Source organism: Gadus morhua, unplaced genomic scaffold (genome assembly GCF_902167405.1).
Source record: "Gadus morhua unplaced genomic scaffold, gadMor3.0, whole genome shotgun sequence".
Lineage (NCBI taxonomy): Eukaryota > Metazoa > Chordata > Actinopteri > Gadiformes > Gadidae > Gadus > Gadus morhua.
Window position 1 is genome coordinate 41442 of NW_021963964.1, and position 13426 is coordinate 54867.

The window sequence follows — 13426 nt, forward strand, 5'->3', positions numbered from 1 at the left end:
TAATGTATTGCGTATATCATTAAATAGAACCACAGTTACCGCATATCATATGTTATAGCCTATCATACGTTTTCTTTGCCGAAATTTATTTGAGGACTCAGTATTTCTGAAGTTGTTGAAGAAAACCCCTTATTCCATGTGTGAATTAGGCCACATTATTTGGCAATAAACTAAGCCATTTGCAAATTCATGTGCATCTGTCTCATCGGAGACTGCAGACGCGCTGTCAAAATATCAACTCGTCCGATTCAAATGCGCTCATGGCTCTTAAAGGGGATGGGAGCTGGCACTCTCATTGGTTTGTTGCACGTTACGCCCAAACCACACCTACGGGTAATTAGGCTGCTTCAGACCAACCCTTTTGACGCTTGCGCCGCGGCGCAAGCGTCATTTGTCCGCCTGTAAAATAGCGATAGCGCCGTAGAACCGCCCACAAAGCTACTTGCGCTTTGCGCTTTCCCACTTGCGTTTCAGACCGTTAAAATAGGGCCCAAAGTCTTCATCATCACTGTCCTCAACTGGCCATGTGATTTTTTGTAGGAGCATCTTAAAGAATACACAAATTGTAATTATTTTAAAAGGGAGAATTTATTTTGGTGAAGGAATATGCAGATCACATTCTTGGTAAAAGGAAAAATAACCAGCTCAGTCATTGAAAATACATGTAAATTCATCAAGTAAAGTGACAAATATAACTAAATTACTGACTTACCTGGGGTGTGAACTGCATTTCAGCCATTTTGGGGAAAATAAGTGGGACAACATCTGGCCTAGATGTCAGCAGGGGCCATACCATCACATCTTTCAGTCCCTTTCTCAACTGTTTGATCTGGCGCATGGTCCTCCCAATGACCTAAGAGACAGAACCGACCCATATTACAGTCCAAATCCTCAACCCAAATTTTACAAAAGTTGGCATAGTAGGGAAAATGTTCATAAAAGCACAATAAAGTGCTTTATAAAATCCATTCAAACTCTAGTACAGAATATAGCAACCCTTTACAAGACATTTACACATTTTAAAATAATGTATGCCACTATTTACATGTGTATTTTCCCTTCATTTTGCAACAAATCACATTCTACCTGGATGACAAGTTAAAGAGTGCTAGTTGTCCTGTCTACAGTCCCAGTTTGCCTGTGATTGAGAATATGCGGTGCTTCATGCACACTTGACAAAAATGTTCTGCTTAAGACATAACTAATGGATAAATGGGGGAATTCCACTTTCTAAATTTCAGCAACTTGTGTCTATTGCGAATGTTTAAAAACTGTAAATGAAAGAAGTTAACAGTGGTGAACTCTTGACTGTATCACCTTTTTAAAGTAGATTATCAAAAAGCAAATTCACATAACCAGACATGTGTTGTTAAGCTGCTCTCAATTTACTGTAGTGTGATTTTTTAAAACTGTATATACATTAAATGGTGGTTTTGAAGGACTAACATGACAATAGGCAAAGACTAAATATCATTAAGTATTCATAGCATGAATTTCACCACTGAAATTTGGCCTTTTCCATCTCTGCCAGTGATAACATAACAAGCCAGAGTTTACAACACTTATAATTATAACTATAATTTCAACAACTACAGCAATGAATTATGTGACTTAACCAGCAGGAACTCACTGCATGGAGTAGAAGTTTGTTATGTAGCCATCTCCGATTTGTTTTGGTGACTGCTGGAAGATCCCAAGACATGGAAAGATCTGAAACTGTGTCCTTCTGTTCTGGTGTGAGTTTCTTGTTCAATCTAGAATCAAGACCGTACAAGTTATTATATTTGCCCAAACAATATTTTTTGCAAGACAAAGTTTCTTATATGTTACATACCAGTTTTATGATACTCCTGATGTGCAGATCAGGACAGTCTTCTGTAACAACAGTTGCCATTTCAGGATCCCCATTGAACAGTACATGAATCACAGCAGGACTTAATCCTGTGACATGGGGACCGTCATGCAGAAAGCTGTGGGCCAACATCCTTCCTGCAACCCGGAAGAGATTGCTTTCAATGAGTGCCTCTGATGCTGCTGGAACAAGATGGTCAGGTTCACCCTCAAACAGCAGTGTTCGGCCCATTCCTCCTGTAAAATATCAAGAGAGCAGGGGATAAAGTCACAACAATTAAACCACTTAAATACATTTTTAAAAGTACATATTAACCTTCAAATAGTAAGAGACTTACCAAGATCTAGACTGAATCCAAATTGGAGTTTGGATATCACCGTTGTCAGAAAGTACCTCATCACTCCCTCTCCGACAGCAGCATCACCTGAAATAAAATACTGAGAATAACACAGTGGAAAAACAGTGGCTGACTAATACAGGTAACTGGATAAGTTAACATTTAACAAGCAAGGGAAAAAATAGTCAATATTCTATTGGCTGTAATTCTAGAATAGCATCCTTAATATTGATTCTTTCAGATTACAGGAGAATATTGCATGGTATATTTTCATTAGTGGTCATCAATTATATAGTTGTTTGGATTCCATTCTCCCATTTAACAATTCCATATAAGATACTTGAGTGGTATAAACTTTACTTATACATTTATTTTACAAACTTTATATTACTTACCAACAAGAGTACAATGAAGTGGACATGCCCATTCTTGCTGCTGTTTATAGAACAAGAGAAGTTCCCGTTCCCTGTCCTCTTCAGAGTCCCTTACATCCATCTTCATTCGAAGTGGTGTCCCAGATGCATGTTCCTTCAGCAGATTCTCTTTGAAAACTTTGGCAGCTTGAGACGGTTCTTCAATAAGCTTCCATTCTAAATAAACAACAACAATAATGTTATCTATTCCAGAGAGACATCCAAGACAACAGCAAAACAGCATTCTGAACAAAATTTAAATATAGGAACAGTTAGAAAATATAACCCAGTTGCATGTTATTAACCTGTTAAGCCCTAGGCCTATTTCACAGGCCTCCTGCCCGAAATGACATGCCCAAAATGAATAGAGTATGCCTCCACAACTACAAGGGCTATATGAATAAAGTTGGTTTCAAAAAGAAGGTAACACCTGTGAGGGGACTGCAGAAGTGTCAGAATCAATATAGATGTTACTGTGTCAGAGTAAATTCTGCTAGAACATAGTAAGAAATGTCAATTTTAAATTTTCGCCTAGAGAAAACACATACTTAGAGTGAATACCACCTTGAAACTATGGGATAGTAGCCCAGAACCTTTAGGGAAACATATAACAACATCTAATAAGTACCCTGTTCCAGGATAAATGCTAATAAAGTGAATAAAGTGATTTTAGAGAGGTTTTAGTACAGGTAGGTCCAGGCGGACTAAATGGTGCCATTTGGGCACTTTTGGGCACCATTTGACCTTTCTAAGGTACCAGACTGTAAATCTAATTTTATTTCACTGACATATCACTATAGGTATTCATTCCATCCAAATTCAACATTTTTGACTTGTTTTGAAAATTCACCCAGGGCTCTATAATTTTTCCAGTCAAAGTAAACCATACAATCGAAATGAAGTTTGACTCCAACTGGAGCAGATATATTTGGGAAATACATATAATAAAACCAAACTGTAAAATCAAAGGTAAAAACACAGCTAAAAACTACATCACTAGGGATAAAGATATATATATATATATATATATATATATATATATATATATATATAAACACGCTGGCAGCAACTTTGAACAACTATAACTAACTAACTATAAACACTAAGGGCTGTCATGCCACTGCTGGATATACCCAAGATATCGTGGGTATGCATGGTCAATTTGGATGATTGACACCTCTATCGAACCGTAAGAGCCAATAGAGTCGAGGGAACGTCAAATCGAGGGACCCGAATCCATGTAAAAAAAACACCATTCGCCATTCAAAAGTATCACACTGTATAACGTTTTTGATTTGTTTTGTTTATTTTGCTCTTCTTTGGTTGCTAGTTCGGTGAGTTTTCGTCGTAGAGTGATGGGAGTGATATCATTGGAATTTGTGGAGCCTCAGCTTTCATATGACCTATTTTGTGTGGGTGGCATGGAGTAGCGAAATCGGCGACGGCCAGTATGCGCGCATGCACGTTTTGCGTGTTTTGCTACGGGCTCATTTAGTTGCTTGTTGTTAGAATTGTGTTTTGTTTAGGTAAAAATGGTTATCATGGGCTTTTAGCCGAGCTTCTTCCCGTTACGTGGGTATGCAACATGGACATGTTGGAGCATGGTGGTGCTGTTTACAGCTGTTTACAGCACACGTTGGTGCAGCTGCCCCCGCCCCCGGGGGCGCTCGGGTTTAAGAGGTTAATTGTCTGTAACTGTATTATCTTATCTAATTATATCGTGTTATTTTTCTATTGACTTTGTTTCAGTTGCTCAGTTATAGCAACCCTATCGTGATGACACAAACCGCTGTCTGCTTCTTTACTATCCAGCTCCTCGTTGACCATCACTGCTGGCACTTCTGCACTTTCAGCTGATGTTCCAGGCCTCACTGGAACACTGTCACTGACGGTCTCACTATCACTTTGGCCTCCCTCTTGTTCTTTCTCTGATTCCTGCATGGGTGTCCTTGAAGTTAACAAAATTTAAATTATGGTCATACTCCCTTATTTGTGTGCACAAGACTCTTAAGAGAGACATTTTCCCAAAGAAAAATTAATATGCGACCCTTGCATTGCTTTAGGAAGTACATACCCATTGCAGCTCAATCTGTGCAGCTTCATCTCTGAAAAGGGAACCTCCTTCTGACAGGTGATGCAGGGGATGACTGGACCAGAGGCAGAACTTGAGCTCTCCTAACAACAACAAATAGCGTTTAATTAATGATTGAAAGTCACCAGTAAGCTTTGTTTTGATTATGTATTGAACTAGGTCTCTGTAAATGTATGTACACAATCGAAGGGTAGATCCTGTTGAAGCGGACGAATGAAGATTGTAGCCTGTCCAATCATCGAAGCTGGATCCTTTAGATAGGCAAGCGTGTATCCAGTGCTGGGACACTGAAGCAATGCCAGATTTCGACTCCGTGTAGATCCTGCAATTTTTAAAAATTCGAAGCCTCCCCCTTCTTGGAGCTTCGGAAATACTTCCATCAACTTGTTTGTTATGACCATGGGATCGCTGTCATTCCCTGGAGAAAATAAAAAAAAATCATAACTCATATTGACTCAAATAAGCCTGTGATAACTATTATTCACACTATGAAAATCAATTAAGTTTGAGTCAAATATGAACAGGAAATATTTATAACTATAAAAAGAAATGCTGAGTAGAACTGCAAATCATTTCAACGAGCCGGACAGTACAAACTTATTTTGGTTTTGGTAAATGCCTAGTTTCGCACTGACCTGAAAATGTCACTTTGTGCTCTCCAAGTCCTGAAATATGAAGGTCCGCTTTAAGCTGTACGCTTGGGACTTTATCCGCCTTGTGGTCAGCCAAACAACACACAGTGTGTGTATAGCTTCTTCGACTCACTTGGACTTGAGCTGGTCGTCTCGTGATATTTCTTCTGGCTCCGCCGTTATACGGCGCAAAGAGCCTTGCTACCTCAGCTGCAACATAGATAAAAATGGTCACCAGACAGCTAAAGACCGTGGTGAAGTTAGTTTGAAGTTGGATATTCGACGGATATTCGGCCATTCATTTCCTATGGAAAACGGCTTTTTGCTCAGATAGCTTCCGAGTTATGGGACCCGAGGCCCCAAACCAATGTGGACCTGTCCTACAATGTGGTAATAACAACACACAACCTCACTAAAAAATTAATATTTTGCACCTCCAATTTTATTTGAATTTTTTAAAAAATCCCATTCATTTCTATGGAAAACGGCTTTTTAGCTCAATAGCTTCTTGAGTTAGGGGGACCCAGAGGCCCAGAACCAATTTAGGCATGTTCTACTATGTGGTACTAACAACACACACCTCACTAAAAAAATAATATTTTGCTCCTCCTATTTTATTTAAATATTTTAAGAATCCCATTCATTTCCAATGGGAAATTGCTTTTGCTCAATAGCTTCCGAGTTATGGGACCCAGAGGCCCCAGACCAATTTAGACCTGTTCTACTATGTGGTAATAACAACACACACCTCACTAAAAATTAATATTTTGCTCCTCCTATTTTATTTAATATTTTAAGAATCCCATTCATTTCCTATGGGAAATTGCTTTTTGCTCAATAGCTTCCGAGTTATAGGACTCAGAGGCACCCGACCAATGTTGACCTGTCCTAACTATGTGGTACTTACAACACACACCTCACTAAAAATTAATATTTTGCACCTCCAATTTTATTTGAATTTTTTAAAATCCCATTCATTTCCTATGGAAAACGGCTTTTTGCTCAATAGGCTTCCGAGTTATAGGACCCAGAGGCCCCAGAACCAATGTTGACCTGTCCTACTAAGTGGTACTAACAACACACACCTCACTAAAAATTAATATTTTGCACCTCCAATTTATTTGAATATGTTAAGAATCCCATTCATTTCCTATGGAAAACGGCTTTTTGCTCAATAGCTTCCGAGTTAATAGGACCCAGAGGCCCCAGACCATGTTGACCTGTCCTACTATGTGGTACTAACAACACACACCTCACTAAAAAAATAATATTTTGCTCCTCCTATTTTATTTAAATATTTTAAGAATCCCATTAATTTCCTATGGGAATGCTTTTTGCTCATAGCTTCCGAGTTATAGGACCCAGAGGCCCAGACCAATGTTGACCTGTCCTACTAAGTGGTACTAACAACACACACCTCACTAAAAATTAATATTTTGCTCCTCCTATTTTATTTAAATATTTTAAGAATCCCATTCATTTCCAATGGGAAATTGCTTTTTGCTCAATAGCTTCCGAGTTATGGGACCCAGAGGCCCAGACCAATTTAGACCTGTTCTACTATGTGGTACTAACAACACACACCTCACTAAAAATTAATATTTTGCTCCTCCTATTTTATTTAAATATTTTAAGAATCCCATTCATTTCCTAAGAAAACGGCTTTTTGCTCAATAGCTTCCGAGTTATGGACCCAGAAACCCCAGACCAATGCAGACCAACACAGTCTGACTCCGAGAACATCAATACCGACTGTTTGGCCAAGGCACTTGAACGTCGGTGGCTGACGGGAAAGGTACCCTTCGGCGTAGTCTGCAGACGGAAATGGGGTGCTCCAGCAGCCGATTCACTCCTGTATTAACCCGACTACGTCTCCAATAGACGCTGTGAGCATCTTTCCTATTGGATGTTTTTTGGATATTTTTCTGTGAAATGGCGGAAATACTTTTATTCTGGGTGGGTAAGATATTTATGTATCGTTACACCATTAAAATTGTTTACGTAAACATTTTAGTGAGCGTTCCGCAGCATTGAGAAGAGCTGGAATAAATAAATAAATATGTTTATATATTTATTTATTATATACGGAGACCACCAGACTTCCTCGAAGCAACGAGAATGGTCTATTAAATTCAAAATGGGATTTAAGGGATACAGTGCCATACGGTCCATCGCCATACGTCAATATGAATTAAATTCATAGAATTTACGAGTCGATGGTCAATGGTCGGATACAGATCTTGTTATAACGACAATTGAATAAAAGCTATGGTCTACCACGTGGGCGGCAACGGAGCTGCCGTCAATTATGTTGTTTTTGTCATAGGGTCCGCTGGTTAGGAATAGACAGATATTCCAAGGTTTCCTTCGAAAGGCACCTTGGAATATGTATCTATTCTCCGCAGTTTAGACATAATTAATAAGTGACTTTTTTAATGAACTTAAACTCGGGTATTTTTAATATCGCTGTCTGGTGGCTTGTTACGTCACTCAGAGACACGCATGGATACATTTTATAGTGACAGCCTGTAACCTATTTTTTAAAGCAAAACATTTATATATCGAGGCAGGGTTATTTGAAACAATTATTGAATATGTGTGAGAGGCCATTCTTCCTCTTGAGTGTGCTTCCTATTTAGGTCTAGTGTACACCCATACTGTCCACAAGCACCCACCCCCCTCCCCATATGGGGATATGGGGAATTGTTGCCACGTCCCAGTGGTGGTGGTGTCATATATATGAAAGAGGGGCATTCAAATATACTACAATGATCAATTAGGAGGCCTAAGCCCTAAAGGAAGTGATGCAATAGGTGACTGAGTCGAGGACATTAACAAGTAAGCTATAGGACACGCAAGCCCACCTCCCTCATCACGTGCCTGGAAGAGATCCGGAGCTGGTTGAGCAGAAACTTCCTGAAACTCAATGGAAACAAGAACCGAGGCCCTGCTCATCGGATCCAAATCCACCCTCACTAAATCACAACACACCCCAGCTCCACTCATGATCATCGATGGATTCCCAGTACCCTTCTCCTCCAAAGTCAAGAGCCTCGGCGTCATCCTGGACAACACCCTCTCATTCGCACCCCATATTCACAACATCACCCGGACTGCATTCTTCCACCTCCGCAACATCGCGAGACTCCGCCCATCACTGACCCAATCCAGCACTGAAATCCTAATTCACTTCATTTGTCACATCACGCATAGACTACTGCAACGCCCTCCTCAACCGGACTCCCCACCAAACTCATCAACAGACTGCAGACCATTCAGACTCAGCCGCCCTGATCATCACCAGCACCAAATCATCTGACCACATCACCCCTGTCCTCATCCAACTTCACTGGCTCCCAGTACACTACCGCATCCAATACAAAACCCTACTCCTCACCTACAAAGCTCTCCACAACCTAGCCCCCAGTTACCTCTGCGACCTCCTCCAAGAATACACTCCCTCACTCTCCCTCTGCTCAACCTCTGCTGGACTACTATGTATCCCCACATCACAACTCACTACAATGGGTGCCCGGTCATTCAGCTGTTCAGCACCCAGGCTCTGGAACTCCCTCCCCCCACACATAAAACGGTCAGACACCATTACAACCTTCAACTCACAACTCAAAACTCACCTGTTCAAACTCGCACACAACGTCTAACTGATCACTGTTTTGATTCTTTGTTTGTTTTGTTTTGTCTTGTTTTTGTTTTAATTTATTTTTTCCACAATGTCTTGTTTTTTTAAACGATTTATGATGACTATATGCTCTGTAACCGGTGACCTTGGGTGTCTTGAAAGGTGCCTCTAAATAAAATGTATCATTATTATTATTATAACAGGAAAGGCTTACACAGCATCATCAAATGCACCATTGAAACGCATTGGCAACAAGCCGTTGCTAGAAATGTGTCTAAATCAGTTGACAAGTGATACAAACTTGTCTTTTAGACTTTAAACCAGGGTTCATCTTGGGGTTACTCTGTGAAAATTGTGACTCTCTGGGAATAAGCCAAAAATCCAAAGAAAAAAAACGTGTTTCAATACCCGTACTGTCCGTACTTACTAGCCAAAATTTGAGTACGTTCCAATTCTGATCCGGCGAAAATAAGTATACTTCAAGGACCCGGATGCCGTACTCAAAACGGGCTAATCGTGAAGTGTGGATCGAAGTACACTCCCCGTACTCAACGGCAGCAATCTTCGCTACGTAGCGGAAGAGGCGGAGCCAGGCTGAGCCAAAGTCGGCGCATTTTCCACATAGCCTGCATTAATAGAGTCATTTTGTAGTTTTTATTTTTTTTATAGCTTTTTATAGCTGCTAGGCTTAAATAGTTCACCGTTCAAAGCGGGATGTTTATTGCGCGGGAGGAAGCCAGATTTGGTGACTGAAATCCTTAGATCCAGTAGGTGGCATCCTTGAGCTCGGGACCAAATTCAGGCTACACGAAGAAATCGTTAGAGCACATTGAAGAGGACATGGAAGACGATATCAATGATGGGGCGCTTCAAGAGTGGAAAGACTAGCAAAAATAAAGACCTCTGGAAAGAAGCAGGAGGAAGAGAAAATATTGTAAAATCTTTAATTTCTCACAAAGTTAATGTCAATACAGATCAGTGGTCCTCTGTCACACTTGCTTTATTTAAAAAAGACAAGGAAAACCTCCAGAAGTGGTTGAAGGTTATTTGGCAGCAGGACAGACAAGGAGTCCGCACTGAAGTGCTGCAAAAAGGTACGCTCCCTAATACAGTTTATGTTGTAGGTAGAATTTTAACTGTCCAAGACCATAAGAAAGGCTGTTAAGCATGAGGGGCCGCCTGGGACAGAATTCATACTTGGTCTTACACACTGTCGTTATACACACATACTTGGTCTTACACACACAAGTCCTTTTTCCATCAGATTTTCAAGCGAATTAACTCTTAAAGCGAATTAATTTGTAGCGACATAAGAAGCGGCTAAACGGTTTTCCATCGACAGAATGATTATAGCGAATTAAAATGGTGTCACAATGCCTCGTGTTGAAGCGCATTTTTCTGACCCGCTAGATGATTTTCCGTTGTCAATGCGTATGCGCGACATTTTATATATCGCTTCAAGCCGTTTCCATTACTTTTATGTCGCTAGAACTTTCCCAAAACCACCTCTGCAGAGCGAATTAACTTAGTGCGACAAAATCGGCTTTAGAGCGATATAACCCTTTTCCATCACATATGTCGCACTAACTTTTGATGAGCATCATTTTAAAGCGCATTATCTTTTTGATGGAAAAAGGACTATAATTTCGCATAAACACCAGTATACACACACACACACACACACACACACACACACACACACACACACACACACACACACACACACACACACACACACACACACACACACACACACACACGCACACACACACGTGTAGGCTATAACCAGTTGAGGCTGGTCGTTTTTGCAGTGAGGGAGGAAGGACCGCGCGCTTGGTTGCCATTGGCCTGCTTGCACTGTTGTATGGTGGCATAAGAATGTGAGACTGAAGTTGTTTCAGGGGGTTTTGTATGGCGACACATTAGTGTCATAATTCACTAATGTGATAACAGATGCATTCGGGCGTATTATATTATTCCATACGCGTAGATATTAACTGCGAGCGCGCAAATGATCTCTGCGCGCGCGCAAATTACCTCTGCGCGCGCAAAACAGCCTCTCGCGCGCAAACTAGTAAAAGAACGAGAACATTATTCCAGATTCAACCTGATCTATAGGCATGGCGCCTATCAAGGAAAGTCGCATAGTATGGAGTTAGATTCATGCCAAAACCCCGCACACACGCAAAACGTGTTTTGCTCACGCATAACGATTCACACGCACACAAAACGTGTTTTACTCACACAAAATGAATCACACACACGCTCAGTGCACTGGAAAAAGGGTTTTATGCCGCACTTCATCTGATTATTATTTTGTAATTCAATTCAAATAAACATTTTTTGTTTTATTTTTAAAATAACTTTTTTTTATTTCAAAATACTGTGAAATATAGATATTTTTAGTTAGGAGTTCAATTAAGAAATATCTATTTTGACAAATGTAAAATGTCAAGGTTACGTACAAGCCTGCGCATGCGCATTAAATACAAAGACGCTTACGACTACTGGACCAAACCGCAGTGTTGCCAACTTAGCGATTTTGTCGCTATATTTAGCTACTTTTCAGACCCCTTTGGCGACTTTTTTTCAAAACAGCGACAAGCGACAAATCTAGCTTCTTTTTCAGCTGCTATTGGTGACTTTTGGCGACTTTTTGAGGTGAAACCACTACCCTTGACCAGAGTGACGATGACTCATTGGCGGCAGTAGCTCAGGTGGTAGAGCGGGTTGGCTGGTAATCTGAAGGTTGTTGGTTCAATCCCCGGCTTCACCAAGCAGTGTATCGAGGTGTCTTTGGCAAAGCACCTAACCCTGACTGATGTCGCGATGTGATGTCGAATCCAGACAGAACCGCCTCAAGGCCATGAAGCGGCGAGAGCCGAGCGGGAATAAATGATGATGATGATGTATACAATAATGAGAAACAATTGTTTGATAAAATTGTAATCTTTTTGATTGGATAAACCAAATTATTTCTGATAGATATTTCTTAAATGAGAACCAATTGTTGGAGTGAATCAATATTTTTTTGTTTAGGATTTAACATACGATTTAAACGTATTAACTTCATTCAAAGAATAGAATTATACTTGGTGCCAAGTTGTATTGTTTTGTTTTTATGAACATAGGAAATATTGTTTGAGGCAAGCTATATATTTGTCATTGGCTCAAGTTATGTAATATAGATGTGAACCATTACCCATGTTTTTTTTACTTGGTTCAACAGAAGGCTTTTTCCAGTGTGTGGTTTGCAAATACAAAACATCATTCACAAACTAATGCATTTTGCTTCATAAACAAATACAGTATGTTTTACACAAAGTACAATCGGATTGCATTTGCGATCAGCAAGGCGGAAAATGAGTGCCAAAAGTCACGTGACAAATAAATGTCCTGTGATTCACACTACACAACAGCAGGCGGCGGTGTTGAGTCAGTTTAAGGCCGCCAGGACGATCTTTTTTCTCCCCAAAGTCTTGTAACCACGACAACGCCGGTAACCCCCCCCCCCCCCCCCCCCCCCCCCCCCCCCCGCGCGCTAAGGCCCGCCCCCATCTCCCAAAGCCTGTGACGCTACAATATTATATTATAAAGATATTAATATATTATATTATATCATCTTATATTATTTAGATATAGAGGACCTGGACTCCTGCCAGAGCTCTCGGAGTGTTCTAGATTCGAATATTTTATAGAACGGATGATATTATGAATCCTAAACGACTGCTTCGGTTTTTCTGACGTCTCTGGTACTTCCACAACACGTAGAGACGGGTTTAGAATGAATTGGCGGTCACAAGAGGAAGCCTCTCTCAAACTCGACCACGCGAGGAAACGAACAAATAATTTTTTGGTGCGAACGCAGCATAACTAAGGGGTCAGAACAGTCTCATTAATAATGAATGCACAGAGAAGGATCCCATTTGAAGACAGAAACAATGAACATATTATAACTATTGATAAGAAATGGGCTCTCAAGTCTCACGCATTCGGCGTGAGATACACGCAATTCAACCCATGGCGTCGTATTTCTCACGCAGAGAAATTACCAGGATAGCGCCCACCAATTTGCGCCGCTACCTAACACTGGGACAGGTAGGTATCAAATGGGTTTCACGTACATAGGGTAACCAGCCGTCCTCTTTTGCCCGGACATGCCCTCTTTGAGACGCTTTATGTGTGGCGGAATATCAAAATCGTCCGGGATTTTATTAAATCCTCATACATGTTCACATTGAATTTGCATTGCGTTTCTCTGGGTTGTTCACAAAGCAGTTAGGCTACACCTCCCATACTCAGTGCTGTCCGCTTTGCTTTGGTTGAAGTGAGTAGGGGGAGTGGTTAAGTAGACCCTTCAGATTCTCCTACAGGGGATTGATAAAATTCAATCTATTGAACACAACAGAAAGAAACACTTGGTCAGTGAATGCCACAGATATATTTTAGAAATTGGACTG

General features: G+C 40.6%; 1 protein-coding gene and 1 long non-coding RNA gene across 2 annotated transcripts; both read right to left on the reverse strand.

Moving 5' to 3' along the window:
• Positions 1–491: 491 nt before the first annotated feature.
• LOC115538264 (uncharacterized) lies at positions 492–1743 on the reverse strand. The gene is made up of 3 exons (XR_003975183.1): positions 1631–1743; positions 713–853; positions 492–546 (listed from the first exon to the last, which is right to left on the reverse strand). It is a non-coding gene; the product is annotated as an uncharacterized LOC115538264 (long non-coding RNA).
• Positions 1744–1797: 54 nt separating this feature from the next.
• LOC115538265 (uncharacterized) lies at positions 1798–13034 on the reverse strand. Its single transcript, XM_030349946.1, has 8 exons — positions 13019–13034; positions 5330–5536; positions 4874–5112; positions 4677–4777; positions 4390–4550; positions 2585–2779; positions 2190–2276; positions 1798–2088 (listed from the first exon to the last, which is right to left on the reverse strand). The coding sequence occupies exons 3-8, from the start codon at positions 5093–5095 to the stop codon at positions 1820–1822; spliced, it is 1035 nt and encodes a 344-aa protein (XP_030205806.1). The 5' UTR covers positions 5096–5112; positions 5330–5536; positions 13019–13034; the 3' UTR covers positions 1798–1819.
• Between the last annotated feature and the right edge of the window lie 392 nt (positions 13035–13426).